The sequence below is a fragment of the Ovis canadensis genome, chromosome 3 (assembly GCF_042477335.2).
Source record: "Ovis canadensis isolate MfBH-ARS-UI-01 breed Bighorn chromosome 3, ARS-UI_OviCan_v2, whole genome shotgun sequence".
NCBI lineage: Eukaryota > Metazoa > Chordata > Mammalia > Artiodactyla > Bovidae > Ovis > Ovis canadensis.
Window position 1 is genome coordinate 85,500,430 of NC_091247.1, and position 20,346 is coordinate 85,520,775.

General features: G+C 38.6%; 1 protein-coding gene across 8 annotated transcripts in view; it reads left to right on the plus strand.

Moving 5' to 3' along the window:
- DHX57 (DExH-box helicase 57) overlaps positions 1 to 20,346 on the plus strand; it is a 66,945-nt gene that overhangs the window by 28,805 nt on the left and 17,794 nt on the right. For all 8 annotated transcript variants that reach the window (XM_069580463.1, XM_069580461.1, XM_069580465.1 and 5 more), the window contains 8 exons: positions 3,913 to 4,046; positions 4,941 to 4,995; positions 7,553 to 7,758; positions 11,329 to 11,445; positions 16,627 to 16,723; positions 17,749 to 17,922; positions 18,467 to 18,667; positions 19,816 to 20,092. In XM_069580463.1, the coding sequence (XP_069436564.1) occupies positions 3,913 to 4,046; positions 4,941 to 4,995; positions 7,553 to 7,758; positions 11,329 to 11,445; positions 16,627 to 16,723; positions 17,749 to 17,922; positions 18,467 to 18,667; positions 19,816 to 20,092 (1,261 nt within the window). The remainder of the gene's footprint in view (positions 1 to 3,912; positions 4,047 to 4,940; positions 4,996 to 7,552; positions 7,759 to 11,328; positions 11,446 to 16,626; positions 16,724 to 17,748; positions 17,923 to 18,466; positions 18,668 to 19,815; positions 20,093 to 20,346) is intronic.

The window sequence follows — 20,346 nt, forward strand, 5'->3', positions numbered from 1 at the left end:
TTCCTGATGTGAAGAACTGACTAACTGGAAAAGCCCCTGATGCTGGGAAAGATTGAAGGCAGGAGGAGAAGGGGACAACAAAGGATGAGAGGGTTGGATGGCATCACCAACTTGATGGATGTGAGTTTGAGCAAGCTCTGGGAGTTGGTGATGGACATAGAGGCCTGGAGTGCTACAGTCCATGGGATTGCAAAAAATCAGACACAGCTGAGTGACGGAACTGAACTAAACTGAAGAGGCTCTTTAGTTCCTCTTCACTTTCTGTTGTTAGAGTGGTATCATCGCCATGTCTGAGGTTGTTGATATTTCTCCTGGCAATCTCGTCATGTAGATCATGCTCTAAAGCAGAAGAATAATGGGAAAAAGAGATGATCCTGTGAAAATAATGAGGGTTTTGCCAAAAGGACTATACTATTAAAATTATCTTGAGAAGAAGAAAAGTCTAAGTTAAGTTGATGGGCTGACAGAGAAGCCAAAACAGATCATAGTAAAACTAAAGAGGAGGAAGAAACACATGTATGTGAAAAGAGGTCCCAGCTACTGTTGAGAAACAGTTTTCAAGAACTGAACAGGGAAGACATGCAACCAGAAGACTGTTAGAAAAAATAAATAACACTGATCTAGTTATAAATAGGAAATATACAGAAATTTGAAACTAAAGAAAAGGATTTTTATATAAAAAGAATAGATCAGGGAATTCCCTGGCGGTCCAGTGGTTAGTACTCAGCACTTTCACTGCTGGGTCCCCAGTTTTGATCCCTGGTCAGCAGTCCATGGGGGTCACAGAGTCAGACATGACTAAATACACATGCATGCAATCCATGGGAGTCACATAGAGTCAGACACGACTGAACACACACATACATGCAGTCCATGGGAGTCACATAGAGTCAGACACGACTGAACACACACATACACACACACGAGGCACTGAGATCTTGCAAGCCGCGTGGTGTAGCCAAAACATTGTTTTAAATAAAGAATAATAAATAAAAATAATTCCTAGAACAAAACAATAATAAATTTTAAGTAGCTGTATAGAAAGCCCTGAAAATCTATGTTTGAGGGGCAAATCATCTTTTTGTAGAGACTCAGAGAACAGTGGGGAAAAAGTAAATGGTAAATAGTGTCAGTTTGCAGCTAAATGGTAAAATGAACATTTGAAAAAAGAACTAAGAATCACTGAACAGCTCTGAAGAAGAAATCAAAGCATTCTACCAAAATAATAATATTTAAATGATCGTATTCTAACAGTTTTTAAATTTTAGCGGAAGTTATTTTGAACATAAAAAATAACTCTGGGTTTTATAACATTTATGCTTCCACAGACTCAAAGAAACTGGAGGATAGCACTGAATCTGGTTCCTGGCTGCAATGGTGTTCTCAGAAAAAGATTCTTATAAAAACTTAATGACATATAGGGGCTTCCCTAACGGTTCAGCAGTAAAGAATCTGCCTGCAGTGCAGGAGTCGGTTCAGTCCCTGGTCAGGAAGATCCCCTGGAGGAGGGCATGGCAGCCCACTCCAGTATTCTTGCCTGGAGAATCCCATGGACCAAGGAGCCTGGAGGGGCTACAGTTCTTAGGGTTGCAAAGAGTTGGACACAGCTGAAGCGACTTAGCACACACAGTGACATATAGAATATTAGCAGTTAAAAACTCAAAATATTTTCACATCTGAATAAAGATAAATAACACACTGGAGAAGGGAGATTTGAGAATTTACAAATACCAGTCTATGGGAAGGAACTGTTGAAATTATAAGAAAAAGTAGAGGAATTATAACAAAAAGTAGGGAATAAGTGACTGAAAAAAGGCAGAAAATAGCAAATTCTAGGAACTAATATCAGTTAAGAAATAAGATAAAAGGTTGAAAGGAGAAAAATTATATTTAAATTTTTTAATAAATTTTTTGATCATAGAGACAACATTATTTTAACACATTTAGGCAATGTCAAGAAAATCTTCCTTTATAGAATGGCTAATTACCTGTTAGAATTTGGTCTGTTTTCTTCTGGGAGTATATTGGGAGTTAGGAAAGAGATGTGTGTCCATAAACACTATTGGGATTATATAGTGTGTGCTGCTTTTGATCTAATATTTAATTGCATGAACTGTTTTTGAAATTATTATTAATAATTGCATGAGGAAATTCTAATATATGGATGTATCATAAATTATTGGGTTGGCCAAAAACCCAAATTAAGTTTTTGGCTAACTGAATACCTAACCACTTGCCTATTGTTACATTATTTTCCTATTCCCTAAAATAGAAACAGAAAAATCATAAATGTAATTAAATTATCTCATTAAAGAAAACTAAGTGTATAAGGATATACTCTTATGAAAAATTGAAACAATGTAGATAAAGCAAAAGTCCCCTGTAACACTCGAATCATTCTTGATCCCTTCCCCAGAGATAACTGCAGCAGTCAGATTGGTGATAAATATTAACTTATATGCTTGCTTTGTCAGAAATAGGTACTTTTGTTTCATGACCTTTTTTTCTTTGACAAATTATATATTCATTTAATAAATCAACAAGCATTTATTGAGCACCTGCTATATCCCAGGCATTGGTCTCGGTACTAAAGTACTATCTTGTAGAACAAAATAACCAAAATCCCTGTCCTCATAGAGCTTGCATTCTAGTGAGAGAGCCCAACACTGAGCAAGATAAAGAAGTAAAATATAAGGTGTATTTGTTAAGTGCTAAGAAGAGAAAGGGTAATATGAAATGCAAGGAATGAGAGCATTTGCAATTTTAAACATGGTGGCCAGGGAAGGCCTCGCTGAAAAGGCACATTCTGAGTCAAGATTTGAAAAAAAGTGACTGAGTGAGCTTACCTCTGTGAGTATCTGGGAGAAGCCCTTTCTAGGCACATTAATAACACATGCAAGGGACCTGAGGTCCATGTCTCAAAGACATTAAGGAGAACATTGTGGCTGAAGCCAAGTGAACAAGAGGAAGAGGGACAGGAAATGAGCAGTGGGGCTGCAGATTCTGGGGCCTCATTAGTAAGAACTTTGGTAAATCATTTGAAGGATGTTGAGCAGAAGAGTTGAACAGTCAGGTTTACATTTGAATTATTGGTCTGCCATATTGAGAATAGATTTCAAGAAGTCAAGGGCTGGGGAAACCAGTTAGGCCTTTGATGTTCTGTGGTACATAGCGTTCTACAGCGTGGGTTCTTTTTCCACTAACAGTATGGCTTAGAGATGTTTTCATGTCTGTATCTAGAGTTCTGAACATCTAGAGTTCTGAACATCTAGAGTTCTGCTCTATTCCTTTTATCTGCCTCATGTTTTTCCTTAGAATGGATGATACTGTCTTAATTAACCATTTTTTGATTGATAGACATTTCAGTAGTTTCCATTGATTTACAAACTCTGCTATAATGAAAATCATTGTGTATGCCTCTTTATGTACATATAGATATCAAGAGGTAGAATTATCAAATGTAATGATAAATCCTGTTGGTATTTTGATTGGTACTACACATATTTGGACTTCCCCGGTGGCTCAGACAGTAAAGTGTCTGCCTATAACGCGGAAGACCTGGGTTCGATCCCTGGGTTGGGAAGATCTCCTGGAGAAGGAAATGGCAACCTACTGCAGTATGCTTGCCTGGAAAATCCCCTGGATGGAGGAACCTGGTAGGCTGCAGTCCACGGGGTCGCAAAGAGTCCGACGCGACTGAGCGACATTTACTTTACTTTACACATATTTTAGTTTATTTGATGGGAAATTGATAGCATTAAATCTTTACATCTAGAAACATGATACATCTTTCTCAGAATGTTGCAAGTTTTTTTCACATAGGTATCATACTTACTTGAAATATGTCAAAGTTTATTAATTTTCATATGTTAAATTTGTTTGATCCTCAGGTGTTTCTTTTATTTCCTCTAGTGACTTCTTACTGCTAGTTTTGAAAGACATTGTGGTGCAGAGACCAACTCTTCAAGTTATTTTGATGAGTGCAACCTTAAACGCTGAGCTCTTTTCAGAATATTTTAGTTCCTGCCCAGTTATCACTATACCAGGTGATTAAAATGCATCATTAAATAAGTATTGTCCTAATAAGCAAATACAATTATTTTAAAGTTCATTTCAGATAGAAATGAATAAGTATTTATACCTCCTTCTAGAGAAGAATGATTTGTTTATAACAAAATCATAACCATATAATGAAATTAATGAAGAGGTAATGTTATATTCATTTGCTGGGAGATTTTAATTTATATGTGTTTTAAAAAAAGTCTAGGTGATTGGATTTCTAGCATTCTGTTGTGTTTAATACCAAAGTGTGAATTTATAATGGTAATCTGTCATAAAGATGAAAGTTGTATCCATGTATAGCATATTTGTTCATTGATGAATTCTGCTAAATTTCTGGATATTGACCCACTCTGGGAGTAAATTGGGTAGTCTGTGTCTTCTTTTGGTGCTTTCAGTCTCATTGTGGGATTAATTTATCACCTTGGGCTTTTGGCTTATCCTTCTGCAGTTGATTGCTAAAGGAACAGTTTGGAAACACTGATAATAGTACTACTTGTTCTAGTTATAGAGGATATCAACAGTAGATTTAAAGATGAAATTATATTCTTGATCTAGAATACAGTTTTTGACTGTTATAAGATCCCCTGTGAGAAAGGAGGTAGGGGGTGAAAAGGTATAACAGATTTTTAAAAGAGGTAAACGTCTTATTAGCAAGTGATCATTTCTTCAACTATACACTTGTTTTATTTATTAACGGGAATCTACTCCTTCCAATTTTTATCATCAAAAGTGTTTTTTGGATACTTTTAAGACCACAGAGCAAATAGTACCTTATTGTGCCAGGCTTCATTTTAAGAAAATTTTACATATACAAACAATTTCAAGATAGTTGAATGGGTAGTCTGAGACTTACTTGTCCTGTCTTCTTGTTTTTCTAGGTCGTACATTTCCTGTCGATCAGTTTTTTCTGGAAGATGCAATTGCTGTGACAAGGTAAGGAAGATATTATTTATTAAGGTTTGATGAAAGTCCTTGAAAACAAAAAAATTATTTTACCTCATTGTGCCCAGATACTGATAAATGTGTTATTTTTTCTTCCAATTTTTCAATTTTTTGCATTTTGCTTTCCCCTTTCAGCAAATATTTACTATTCAAATTGTTTGAATTCACAGGCAATATATTATATGTTCAGCTCAGTTCAGTCGCTCAGTCATGTCTGACTCCTTGCGACCACATGAATCGCAGCACACCAGGCCTCTCTGTCCATCACCAACTCCCGGGGTTCATTCAAACTCATGTCCATTGAGTCAGTGATGCCATCCAGCCATCTCATCCTCTGTCATCCCCTTCTCCTCCTGCCCCCAATCCCTCCCAGCATCAGAGTCTTTTCCAATGAGTCAACTCTTCTCATGAGGTAGCCGAAGTATTGGAGTTTCAGCTTTAGCATCAGTCCTTCCAATGAACACCCAACTGATCTCCTTTAGAGTGGACTGGTTGGATCTCCTTGCAGTCCAAGGGACTCTCAAGAGTCTTCTCCAACACCACAGTTCAAAAGCATCAATTCTTTGGCACTCAGCTTTCTTCACAGTCCAACTCTCACATCCATACATGACTACTGGAAAAAACATAGCCTTGACTAGACGGACCTTTGCTGGCAAAGTAATGTCTCTGCTTTTCAATATGCTATCTAGGTTGGTCATAACTTTTCTTCCAAGGAATAAGCGTCTTTTAATTTCATGGCTGCAGTCACCATCTGCAGAGATTTTGGAGCCCCGAAAAATAAAGTCTGACACTGTTTCCACTGTTTCCCCATCTATTTCCCATGAAGTGATGGGACCAGATGCCATGATCTTCATTTTCTGAACGTTGAACTTTAAGCCAACTTTTTCGCTCTCCTCTTTCACTTTAATCAAGAGGCTTTTTAGTTCCTCTTCACTTTCTGCCATAAGGGTGGTGTCATTTGCATATCTGAGGTTATTGATATTTCTTCCGGCAATCTTGATTCCAGCTTGTGCTTCTTCCAGCCCAGCATTTCTCATGATGTACTCTGCATATAAGTTAAATAAGCAGGGTGACAATATACAGCCTTGACATACTCCTTTTCCTATTTGGAACCAGTCTGTTGTTCCATGTCCAGTTTTAACTGTTGCTTCCTGACCTGCATATAGGTTTCTCAAGAGGCAGGTCAGGTGGTCTGGTATTCCCATCTGTCTCAGAATTTTCCACGGTTTATTGTGATCCACACAGTCAAAGGCTTAGGCATAGTCAATAAAGCAGAAATAGATGTTCTTCTGGAACTCTTGCTTTTTCGATGATCCAGCGGATGTTGGCAATTTGATCTCTGGTTCCTCTGCCTTTTCTAAAACCAGCTTGAACATCAGGAAGTTCACAATTCATGTATTTCTGAAGCCTGGCTTGGAGAATTTTGAGCATTCCTTTACTAGAGTGTGAGATGAGTGCAACTGTGTGGTAGTTTGAGTATTCTTTGGCATTGCCTTTCTTTGAGATTGGAATGAAAACTGACCTTTTCCAGTCCTGTGGCCACTGCTGAGTTTTCCCAATTTGCTGGCATATTGAGTGCAGCACCTTCATAGCATCATTTTTCAAGATTTGAAATAGCTCAAAGATTAGATAATTATACATTTGTGTTAGCTGTTATTATCATTCTACCTTCAAGAAGTTTGCAATACATGTGGATGTTAAGATGTGTGTTTAAGTTTGGTACTGTATAGAAGATGATGATGTCTGTTGGATGCCAGCGGATTGCTGCTTTTTGGAAAGCCTTGCTTTCTCTTTCCTATTCCGTGACCTTAAGATTCCCAGAGTTTTGTTCTTGCACTGTTTCTTCTCAGGCTTATTTCAGCTGTTGCTGCTGTGTTTTCAGCTGTTGCTGCTGTGCCAAGAACTCCAGATCAGCGTCTTCATTCCTAACTTCTGAACTCCACAATGAAAATACCTGTCACATCTGACACCTTAAATTTTTTTTCCTTCTCTCTGCTCTTTCTGTGTCTAATAAGCCCCCTCATATTTCTTTGTTTATTTAATGATGTAGTATTCTCAGGCTAACAACCCTAGATCAGTGGTTCTCAAACTTCATAATGCAATATCATACTTAGGGAGCTCATTAAAGTTGTGTTGTGGGCTGTATCCCATTTCCACTGAATGTGAACCTCTGGGGAAATCCTTCATCTAGTTTCCCTGTCTTTTCTCTCACTTTTCTAAACTTACTACCTCCAAAATTATCTTAAAACAGATCCAAAAGCATTCCAATGTGTTCTCCACCAGAAGTAGGGCATGACGGAATCCTAGACTGGTGAAAGAATAGCCCGTGAATTGGGCAGAAGTGTTCTTGCCTGGAGAATCCCAGGGATGGGGGAGCCTGGTGGGCTGCCGTCTCTGGGGTCACAAAGAGTCGGACACGACTGAAGCGACGCAGCAGCAGCAGCAGCAGAGCAACACTGGCTGAATGAGATGTGAAACAGGTGAATGTTGTCATTCCTCACCAACAGACCCGCATCCATATCCACACGTTCTTTTTCGTCCTGCTCAGGTATGTGTTGCAGGATGGGAGCCCATACGCCCGCTCCATGAAGCAGATGTCAAAGGAGAAGCTCAAGGCCAGGCGCAGCAGAACCGCATTTGAGGAGGTGGAGGAGGACCTGCGTCTCTCCCTGCACCTCCAGGATCAGGATTCTGTCAAAGATGCAGTACCAGATCAACAGTTAGATTTTAAACAGCTCCTTGCCCGCTATCAAGGTAATGTGCTTCCTGGGGGAATTTTACAGTTATGCCAAAGGTAACCAGAGAAAGAAAAATGTAGCTCTTGTTTCATAATTATCTTGTCTTTAATTCATTAGAATAATAGAAAAATAACAGTTCCAATACATATTAAAGTCATTATTATTTATATTTACCAGTGGGTTTTTTTCTGATTATAAAAGAAATGTGTTCATTATAGAAAAATGAGATGGTAAAACATAAATTATATTCTTGAATATTTTGTAACTTTGTATTTTGATGTGATTTCAAATTTAGAATTAAAAGGTTGCTGGACTGCAGTGAACTCTCCTTTATCCTTTACCCTGATTCACCAGTTATTAACATTTTGCTTCATTTGCTCTGTGTTCACATATCTATATTTTTCCTGAATGTTTTGAGGGTAAATTGCAGATACGATGTTCCTTAACCCCTAATATTTCAGTATATATTTTCTAGGAACAAGGGCATCCTCTTACATAACAATAGGACATGGGAATTCCCTGGCAGTCCAGTGGTTAGGACTTAGCAGAACCGCCAGGGCCGGATTCGATCACTGGTCCTGGTTCCACGCCTGGTCAGGGAACTAAGACTGCAAGCCATGCGGTACGGCCAAAAGAAAAACCCCACAACAATAGGGCATGATCAAAATGAAAACATTTAACACAATACGGTACTTCTGTTTAATCTGTAGTCCAGATTCTCATTTTGTCAATCATTTCAATAATCTCCTTTATTGCTATTTTTTAAATGGTACAGTATCCAACCCAGGATTACATACTGTATTCAGTCATCATGTGTCTTTAGTTTCTTTTGATCTAGAAAAATTTACCAGCCTTTATTTTTCTTTTATGATTTACATTTTTAAAGAGTTTTGGGCCAAGTATTTTGTAGAATGTCCCTCATTTGGATTTGTCTAGTGTTGCCTAATGGTTAATTTTAGGTTATGTGTTTTTGGTTAGAAAACCACAGAAACAATGTTGAACCTTGTTCTCAGTGCATGCTATCAGGAGGCATATGATGCTGCCTTGTCCCATTATTGGCAGTGTTAACTTTGACCAACTGATTAAGACAATGCCTGTGTTTCTTCTCTGTGTAGTTGTTATTTATTCCCTTGGTAGTTAATGAGTCAGTTGTAGAGAGAGATTTGAAACTATTTAAATATCCTCAAAATTTCACCTACTAGTTTTAACATTATTCAGTGGGCATGGAAAATGACCTAAAATAGGCCTAAAAAATCTTTTTTTAGGGTCCACCCTGTGCTGAGTGCTTTACCTATGTTGTGAAGTACTCTCTCCTCCCATGCTAGATCCCACCCATCTTTGTTCCTAGATAGCCTTCCATATGTTCAGCTGGGCTGAATCCATAGAGATCCTAAGATGAATACTTTTGCTTTCTTTTTAAAGCCTAGACAGGTCTCAGCTGCTTTTCCTGTTCTCTTTTCCCTAGATTGCCATCCCAACTCTTCTTGGTCCTTCCAAAAAAAAACTGTTTACCTTGCAAGGTGTAAGGGCCTCAGATCCTTGCTACTTCTGTAGCAGAAAAGGCAAGTGAGTTTTCCTTTTCCTCCTTCCACCAGGGACTCAGTCCTGCGTGGGAAATGGTGATCATAAAGGAACTAGGGCAATAGCCATTTGTTCTGCTGTTCAGGAAGATTCACATAGCTCCCAAACGTTTCACTTCATCTTCCCAGCATCCTGGGAAGCAAGGTTAAGAGCATAGACTTGTATCCTACAGACCTGGGCTTAGCTCCCCAGGCTGTCATAGCCCAGTCAGATGCGAGTTCTCCATCCTCTCTGTTGCTGGTTTCCTTGTCTATAGAATGTGGTTATTTAGGAGATTGAATAAGACAATACAGATCAGCAGCATAGGGCCCAGTCAGTCAGTGCAGATTTATGATTCTGGTGAGAATGACTCAAATGTTTGTGTTCTTTCTGTACTTCATACCAGCTGACAGTTCCCATCTCCTTATTCTGTTACAAGAGTTAACAGGACTCTCTTTTGTTTCTCTTTTGAAATTCCAGAGTTTTCTTTAAGAATTATGACTGGATCTAAGTCACAGTCCTTCTAATGTCCAGCACAGGGACACAGAAGTTCCGAAAGTGCCTCTGAGAAATCTTTTCTAAGGATTTGCGGTCAGGAGCCTGGCTCTTCTGCTGTTTTCTGTGTGATGCTGGGCAGGTCTCTTAGCTTCTCTTAGTCTCCCTCTCCCTCTGAAACAATGACTTCTATCTAGCTGATCTCAGTGCTTTCTTTCACCTTTCAGAAAATTAAATGTTGTTCCCTAGCTCAATTTTTAAAACTTTTTCTAGTTGAAAGAGAATAATAAGTCTTTTAAAATACATAATTGATTAGTAAGCCCTGCTGAACTTTTTAAATTAAAAACATATTTTTTGTTTCCTTTTTTTTTCAATTAACTGGTTCTCCTTTTGGAAAAGTCTGGCTATTTGGAATCTTGGCAAATAAAAATGATTCCTGCTCTGCCTTCCACACCATCCACGTCTTTGCTTGTATAGCCTGTTTCTTCCTTTGTTTGATTTTTTACTGACATATGGTTCACTGTTAGGACAGCATTGTTTAAAAATGGCTTTTGCCTCTTTTCAAGCTTTTCAGCAAAATATAGGAAGCTTCCCTTCCTTGATACCAACTACAGTTATTTTGCTGTGGTTAGATTCTGTTTCAGGTGATGGGTCATTAGGAAGACCCAAAGGAAAGGGCAGCTATCTTTGGAGAGTTAGTCTCCCCCAGTTTATGCTGTTCGTTTGTTTGGTTTGGGGACTTTGTTTTGTTGTAGTTGGTGCATGTAAACTCTTAGTTATGGCATGTGGGGTGTAGTTCCCTGACCAGGGATGGAACCCAGGCTCCGTGCATTGGGAGTGCAGAGTCTTAGCCACTGGACCACAAGGGAAGCCCCTGCTGTTTGTTTCTAAAAGGAGCTGAGGCTTATAGTGCAACATAAGGAGCTATGTCTTTTACTAGGCCTCATGTGTATTAGAAGGAGATTGTAGACCCTCAACCTGAGGGTCTGTGGGTAGACTTCAGGGGTGTTGGTGAAGCCATTAAATCACATGTATTTTTCAGGGAAGATTCGTAACTTTTACGATTTTCTCAAAGGAATCTAAAAGTTAAAAGTCACTGTTGTAAAAGTGATGCTGAAGCTGTGGTCTGTGTGCTTTGATTTTTATAGTGACTGTTAGCTGGGCTTTCGTCTGATGTGACTTAAAACTTGATTAAATCTGGAAGGGTTTTCTGAAATACATTGCACTTTGAGTCTTATTTCTAGAACTTGAACTGTCAATAGATGCATGATAGATAAAAGGGGAAGGAAGGAAGACAGTAAAAAGCTGCCTCTCTGGCCCTTTGAAGCAGAGCCAGGAGCCTGCTCTTCAGGTAACAAAGTGCTTCTAGTGAGCTTGTACTTTCTGAGAGACTAAAGGGAAAAAGTTCATTTCAGTGCATTCAGTATGAACATCTGTGTTATTAAATCAAGATACAGCTAGTTCCCAGGCATATTTTCTTCAATAAGGTATAAAACTATTAATATCTTTATTATTTTTACCTTTCTTGCAGGAGTTAGCAAATCAGTCATCAAAACAATGTCCATTATGGATTTTGAAAAGGTTAATCTTGAATTAATCGAGGCCTTGTTAGAGTGGATTGTGGATGGAAAGCACTCCTACCCTCCAGGTAACTGTTGCTTGTCTTAAGTGTGAGCTGGCCAAGGGCAGGGACCGTCCTTCCTGACACAGTGGGGTTTGTGGGAACAGCCTATCTTCCTGGAGCCCTCACCCCAGTTTCCATCCCCAGTTGTTGTAAAGTTCCTTATTAGATTTTTCAGGGGGAAATTTTACCTTTTACCCACTTGAGTAAAAGGATGTTAACAATACGAAGTCCAAAAGGAAGAAGGCTGAAAAGAAGCCTAGGTATCTACCTGTTGAACACTCATTTGCCTCTGTGCATGCCTGCTCAATCGCTGAGTCATATCTGACTCTTTGCAACCCTTGAACTGAAGCCCACCAGGCTTCTCTGTCTGTGGAATTTTCCCAGCAAGAATACTGGAGTGGGTTGCCATTTCGTCCTCCAGGGGGTCTTCCCAACCAAGGGATCAAACCCACATCTCTTGCATCTCCTTCATTGGCAGGCAGAGTCTTCACCACTGCACCATCTGGGAGTCCCTGGCTAAATGGGAATCTAGTAGTGAGTGTTTGAGTCACGTGAAGACTAGACAGTTGGAGACCACAGGACCATGGGGTCAAGAGAACAGACTTTGGAGAATCTGTTAAACTTCCTGTTGTCTACTCTGTAACCTTGGATGATAAAGCCCTTATCTTTTCTATGCCTCAGGCTCCTTGTGGTAAAACAAAGACAATAATAAATCCTATTTTGAGGATTAAAAGAAACCATATATAAAACACTTAGCACAGTGCCTGGTGTATAATTAATGCCCAGTAGCTACTGCCCCAACAGTGTTAAAATTATGCTAGTCTATTTAACATTGTTTTTATTATGACTGTTATTACTCCTCCTCCTCCTGTTAATAACACAGGGCAATCTCTGTGTTATTAACACAGAGCAGTCGCCTTGCTCACTGTCTTCATGGCCTTCTTACCTCATATGTAGCCCCTTATCCCCAGGATGAATAAATCCCCAGATCTCATAACTGGATCTTTCACATCAGTCAGGTTTCCATCAAATGTCTTCTCTCCAGAGAAGTCTTCTCTGACCACCCTGTCTGTTGTCTCTTCCTTCACTCTGTCATAATACCCAAAAATGGGTTTCATTTTTATTATAGTACTTTTAACACTATCCAAAATTAAAGTTCTGCTTACTAATGGTCTCCTTTCAGTTCAGTTCAGTTCAGTCGCTCAGTTGTGTCTGACTCTTTGTGACCCCATGAATCGCAGCACGCCAGGCCTCCTTGTCCATCACCATCTCCTGGAGTTCACTCAGACTCACGTCCATCGAGTCTGTGATGCCATCCAGCCATCTCATCCTCTGTCGTCCCCTTCTCCTCCTGCCCCCAATCCCTCCCAGCATCAGTCTTTTTCAATGAGTCAACTCTTCGCATGAGGTGGCCAAAGTACTAGAGTTTCAGCTTTAGCATCATTCCTTCCAAAGAAATCCCAGGGCTAATCTCCTTCAGAATGGACTGGTTGGATCTCCTTGCAGTCCAAGGGACTCTCAAGAGTCTTCTCCAACATCACAGTTCAAAAGCATCAATTCTTCGGCGCTCAGCTTTCTTCACAGTCCAACTCTCACATCCATACATGACCACAGGAAAAACCATAGCCTTGACTAGACAGACCTTTGTTGGCAAAGTAATGTCTCTGCTTTTCAATATGCTATCTAGGTTGGTCATAACTTTTCTTCCAAGGAGTAAGCATCTTTTAATTTCATGGCTGCAGTCACCATCTGCAGTGATTTTGGAGTCCAAAAAAATAAAATCTGACACTGTTTCCACTGTTTCCCCATCTATTTCCCATGAAGTGATGGGACCAGATGCCATGATCTTCATTTTCTGAATGTTGAACTTTAAGCCAACTTTTCCACTCTCTTCTTTTGCTTTCATCAGGAGGCTTTTTAGTTCCTCTTCACTTTCTGCCATAAGGGTGGTGTCATCTGCATAGCTGAGGTTTTTTATATTTCTCCCCACAATCTTGATTCCAGCTTGTGCTTCTTCCAGCCCAGCATTTCTCATGATGTACTCTGCATATAAGTTAAATAAGCAGGGTGACAATATACAGCCTTGATGTACTCCTTTTCCTATTTGGAACCAGTCTGTTGTTCCATGTCCAGTTTTAACTGTTGCTTCCTGACTTGCATATAGGTTTCTCAAGAGGCAGGTTAGGTAGTCTGGTATTCCCATCTCTCTTAGAATTTTCCACGGTTTATTGTGATCCACACAGTCAAAGGCTTTGGCATAGTCAATAAAGCAGAAATAGATGTTTTTCTGGAACTCTTGCTTTTTTGATGATCCAGCGGATGTTGGCAATTTGATCTCTGGTTCCTCTGCCTTTTCTAAAACCAGCTTGATCATCTGGAAATTCACGGTTCATTAAGCCTGGCTTAGAGAACTTTGAGCATTACTTTACTAGCGTGTGAGATGAGTGCAGTTGTGCGGTAGTTTGAACATTCTTTGGCATTGCCTTTCTTTGGGATTGGAATGAAAACTGACCTTTTCCAGTCCTGTGGCCACTGCTGAGTTTTCCAAATTTGCTGGCATATTGAGTGCAGCACTTTCACAGCATCATCTTTCAGGATTTGAAAAAGCTCAACTGAAATTCCATCACCTCCACTAGCTTTGTTTATAGTGATGCTTTCTAAGGCCCACTTGACTTCACATTCCAGGATGTCTGGCTCTAGGTGAGTGATCACACCATCGTGATTATCTTGGTCTTGAAGATCTTTTTTATGCAGTTCTTCTGTGTATTCTTGCCACCTCTTCTTAATATCTTCTGCTTCTGATAGGTCCATACCATTTCTGTCCTTTATCGATCCCATCTTTGTATGAAATGTTCCCTTGGTATCTCTAATTTTCTTGAAGAGATCTCTAGTCTTTCCCATGGTCCTCTTTAGTAGAATATAAACTCTTTAAGAATGAATAAGGATTTCTTAATTCTGTTCTAGGGTCTGAGGGATGTTCCTAAGACCCAGAACAGTACCAGGAATATTTAGGTATGGAATAAATATTTGTTGCATAAATAGCTGCAACATTGTTGAGTGATAATTAAGTGGAATCATAGATCAGAAAATTTTATTATGTGCTTATGACCCAGTGCTTAGTGGCTGCCTAGATTTTAATCATTATGTGGTATTTTCTAAAGAAACATGTGAAACACGTAGAATTATTGAAGTGCCTTGTTTCTCACTGCTTGGCAAATAGCCAGTGTTGGTTAATGCATTATCACGGGATTAAATACCTGATTTCATCCCAAAGGAAATGACTATTACTGAAAAAATTAAAGTATAGCAGTCAAATGTTGGAAAGTTATCTGAATTCAAAGTAAAGTTGATGTAGTGATTAGGCAGTTGGTAACATATATGTGAATATTAAAGATAACCTTGATACTGATGGCCAAGCCATGAGTGCAGAGCAGATCAAAGGCACATAGAAATATACAGTTTTTCCCACTCCATATAGATTATTTTACCACTCTTAAATTTTGTGTTACTTTATAGAGTGAAGCATGAGGTATGTAATGGAAAGAGCATAGATCTGGTACCAGACACCCCGTATTTGTGTTCACACACCCTTCCTGTTAAGCTCTGTTACCTGACTATGTGACTCGGACCTTAAGGGTACTAATACTCTTCTTAACAGGTGGTTATGAGGATCAAATGGAGATAATCCATATGAACATTATTTGTAAACTATGAAGTATTAGAATGAACACTGAAAGATGTCTTTTGTCCTTCTCACTTCAGAGTTCAATTTTTGTAATAATTTAGTTTCCTTATTTATTTTATGGGGAGAAATAGCATGATAAATAATTGGTCATTAGCTCCTTGTGGGCAGATCTTTGTTTTACCTTCCATTGTACCTAGCACAGAGCTGACAAAGGTACCCAATAAGTATTTGTGAGATTAAAGGAGGTGCTGTTGAAGAGTGTCAGTTTCCTCTCTGAATGAAGCACAAAAGGTGTCTATTGCTGAGTGACTGTTCTTAACACAGAAATATACTATAATCACTTATCACTGTTTATTATCTTTAATGTAAAATTTTAAAACCCATAAGCCATGTTTATGGCATGGTTAGTTTCTGTATGGCCTCTTCAACACATATCTGAATTTAGATTACCAGATTGGTTGGCCAGTTATAGCTCCTTTTCCTCATTTCCAGTGAAATGTTTATGGATTTGACTTAGTAATGTAGAGAAGAGTCTTCCTGTCTTGTAAGATTAGAAGGATAACTCTATAGAAAGAGAATGTCAGAGCCAGTGCATTGAAGAAGTATGTTTAACGAGCTTTGCTAATGATTCTTATGTAATGTAAAGTCACTCAGTCGTGTCCAACTCTTTGCGACCCCTTGGACTGTAGCCTACCAGGCTCCTCTGTCCATTATATTTTTCTACATGTCATATTTTTTTCTGTTTTAGAAAGATGCAATACCTCATTCATTTTTTAGTTATTAAGTCAGAAAATGTATTTTAAAAGTTTGTTTTCCACTTAATTCCCTGGTGACTTTACAAAGACATGGGGTAGGAAATGGCAACCCACTCCATTATTCTTGCCTGGAAAATTCCATAGACAGAGGAGCCTGGCAGGCTATAGTCCATGGGGTCACAAGAGTCGGACATGACTAAGTGACTTTCACTTTACAAAGAAGAGAAAATTGATGGTGAAAAAGTCTCAGATTATTACATTTTTCATTTAAACTTATAATCTATAATAGTTTTTTCTTTTTTGCATCTATCAGATTGATTCTTTTGTTGTTGTTTTCTGACTGTTGTTGTTCAGTCACTAAGTCGTGTCTGGCTCTTTGCAACCCCATGGACTGCAGCTAGCCAGGCTTCCCTGTCCTTCACTATCTTCTGGAGTTTGCTCAGGTTCATGTCAATGGAGTCTGTGATGCCATCTAACCATCTCATCCTCTATTGTCCCCTTCTCCTTTTGCCTTCAATATTTCCCAGCATCAGGTTCTTTTCCAGTGAGTCGGCTTTTCTCATCAGGTGGCCAGATTATTGGAGTTTCAGTTTTAGCATCAGTCCTTCCAGTGAATGTTCAGGGTTGATTTCCTTTAGGATTGACTGGTTTGATCTCCTTGCATTCCAAAGGACTCTCAAGAGTCTTCTCCAGCACCACAATTCAAAAGTATCAATTCTTTAGGGCTCAGCCTTTTTTATGGTCCAACTCTTTTTATATACCCAGGTGCTATACTCGTATTTTTACCGGGACTAGCAGAAATCAAAATGCTATATGAACAGCTCCAGTCTAATTCTCTTTTCAACAATAGACGTAGTAATCGGTAAGTAATTGCTTTTTATATTCTTAATCATCTGTTGCAATTATATGTGAAAACGAATTACCAGAAAGATCTCTTTGACTGTCGTCACCCTCTTTAGATCCTAGTGTCACTCATCAAGAATATGTTTGTTTATGCCAGCTGGGAATAGACAAAGCAGTTTGTTTCAGGAAGTCAATTCATAGCTCTATTCCATTATATAAAAATGTTTCTCTTCACTTAGCATAGTATCTCAGAACAATTGCATGTACAGTTAACCCTGGAACAATATGGGTTTCAAATTTTTTTGTCAGTGATAGAGACTGTAGTACTGCATGATCTGTAGTTGGTTAAATCCATGGATGCGGAACCACAGGTACAGAGGAACCGCATAACAAAAGCCTGATTATAAATCATATGTGAGTTTTTGACTGCACAGAGGATTGGCTCCCCCTAATCCCTGGATTGTTCAATGGTCAACTGCTATTTCAGTTGCCAAATACCAGGGATTAAAGAAGCCAGTGTTAATAACAACAAATAAATGCTACCATTTTGAGAAAAAACGGTTTTCAGTGGTTCCTCTTCCAGTAGCAGAAAACACTGGGTATGTCTTCATAACTGAGGGAACAACTACTTGACAGATGAACACCCCCTAGAAATAGAAGAATGAAGTTTCTTAGAGAGACTGTCTCTGTCTCTCTCTGGCATTAAGCGTAGGGGAAAAAAATTCTTGTTTGGTTAGTGTGCGCTGGGCTTGGGTTACTTGTAGAATATCAACTATTTATTCTTATTAATTATTTACTACTGAATTACACTCCAGCTTTTCCCAAGTTGATGCAAGGTTTTTAGTTCATAGAACTCAGTAAGTACTTTGTAAGGGTCAGGAAAAGCCTTTTCACTTAGAAGACTTGGATCTTCTAAGGACAGGTTGTAGAGAAGCTGCTCGTTTTGGGAGTCATATTGCTTTAATAGAAATCCACCCATTATAACCTGATTTCAGTGTTTTGTGCTAGAACACTCAATATGTTTTTGTTTTTTTGTTTTTTTAGATGTGTTATTCACCCACTTCATTCATCTTTATCCAGTGAAGAGCAGCAGGCTGTGTTTGTAAAACCTCCTATGGGTGTAACTAAGATTATAATTTCCACCAACATTGCTGAGACATCCATAACCATCGATGATGTTGTCTATGTCATCGATTCTGGGAAAATGAAAGAAAAGAGGTATCCTCTTTTGGTGATGTAAAAGAGGGGCTAAAGATGCCTCAATTGGAGCAACACAGCTGTTAAAGGCTAATGCTATTAAGCTATGTAGATTATTCTTTGAAAAATCTTTATGCAAACTCTGTAGATATATAAGTGTTTCTTACATTCCCTCCCAAACAGAGGTGAGAGTTTAAAATTTTACCTTAGAAATAATTATTTTTCTTTTTTCATTCATATGCTTTACATGTACTTGAATGAAAAAGAATTGGTATGGGAGGTGATGGATATGTTAATTACCAGAAGACTGGTAATCATTTCATGAAGTGTGCATATATCAAATAAATGAAAAATAATTTTTTTAAAGTTGAATAGAAAAAACTGAATGTGGTATATACTAAAGAAGCCATTTAAATTAACGCTTAGCACTCAACTATCCCAGAACATGCAGGAACACTGTCCTTCAACAGAAGTAGAGCGGTTCATCTGATCTGTCCATGCCAAATAAAATCTTGGCCACATTTTTATAATGTGACTCCTTTTTACCTTTTCCTTTACTTTATAGATATGATGCCAGCAAAGGGATGGAAAGTTTAGAGGATACTTTTGTCTCTCAAGCCAATGCCCTGCAAAGAAAAGGTCGAGCAGGTCGTGTAGCGTCTGGGGTCTGCTTCCATTTATTCACCAGCCATCACTTCAATCACCAACTTCTAAAGCAGCAGCTACCAGAAATACAGAGAGTGCCATTGGAACAGCTCTGTCTGAGGTACACATTGGTCCTCGTGTCCTGCTTCCAAAAGGTCCCAGTGTTTCTCACCCTACGTTCCATGTTTTCTTTTTTTTAGTACAAGATGTTTTGCTAAGCATGCACTTGGACACACTCATTCATTTGCAAAGAGCTCTCCAGTGTTGCCTTTACCATATTGCTTCACATCAAGATTTCTTGCATTGCAGAGGATGGCCTTAAAATAGAGCTTAACAATAACACTTATAAGTCAAGAAAGTAATCTAACTTACCAAGAAATTTCTGCTAGGGCAGCACCAACATTCAGTCATCACAGGGGAAAATCTGCACCCTCATCATCAATTAGAACAAAGTGAACAAAAGCAACTTAAAACACCATTATTTACCTGGTGAACAAACAAGAACAAATATCATAAAATGGAATATAGTGAATGAATGATTAAACTTGATGTTACTGAAGCTGGGAAACCTTTGGTTCAGCCTTTCTGAAAATTTGCATAGCATTTTATAAGAACTCTAAAGCTATCTATGCCCTTTGACCAAGTCATTGTTTTGAGAGAGAATGCTCATAAAATGTTACCCCAAAGGGAAAAAAGTTGCTTGTACAAAGATATTATGCTCTTCTTTTATCCAATTGGTGTATTTCGAGGTCCTTCTATTACATTAGTAAAAATGTAAAGGAATTGTAAGTAAAGTAAACTTTTTACATATTAAATTTTTCTCTTTCAAAAATTACCTAAATTCATAATTTAAAAACAGCTTTTCAAGAGCTGCCACAGGCAGGACACAATGCACATTAATTTCATGAACAATTGCTGTGCAATTTCAGATGTGGGAAAGAGAATAGGTGGATCATTTCAATGTTATTTTGTGATTTGAATCCACTGTTACAGAGAAAAGTATTTTGGAAGTTTATAGAGAGAAATATATTTCAAATCTCAGTAAATTTCAGAATCTGAAAGTGTTTCTGCAATTTATTGCTAGGAGAAGTACAAGACATAAGAGGTTTTGTTTTGTTTTGTTTTAATTTATTTAAACTGACATTGTTTGGTTTATAAAAGCAGATATTTGGGAAATTGTAAATTATTATTCATTCATGGCAGAAGCTTACTTCTTTGTGTCATCCCACCAGAAATAAAATTGACAATTGTTTTGTTTTCTTCTTTCAGAGTTAAAATTTTAGAGATGTTTAGCACTCACAATCTCCAGGCTGTGTTCTCTCGGCTCATTGAACCCCCGCACACTGATTCTCTCCGTGCCTCAAAAATACGATTACGAGACTTGGGAGCATTAACTCCAGACGAAACACTGACCCCTCTAGGGTATCACTTGGCCTCTTTGCCTGTCGATGTGAGAATCGGCAAACTAATGCTGTTTGGGTCTATCTTCCGCTGTTTGGATCCTGCTCTCACCATTGCTGCCAGTTTAGCTTTTAAGTCTCCTTTTGTAAGTAAACAGCATTCATCTCAGCTGGAGTCCATAAGGGTCTAAGGGGACCATGGGGCTGCTTCAGGGTTATGTGAGCCCCTTAAAATTTTTCTTCTGAGTGTATTACATGTGGCTCTTTCAAGGCACAATGTCTAAAATTTTTATCAGATCTTCAAAGAAATCCATGCCCCAAGCAGATTAAGAACTAGAGACCCAGCATATTTAAATCATCTAAATATGCTTTTTCTGTATCTCCTTTACTTGCCCATTAT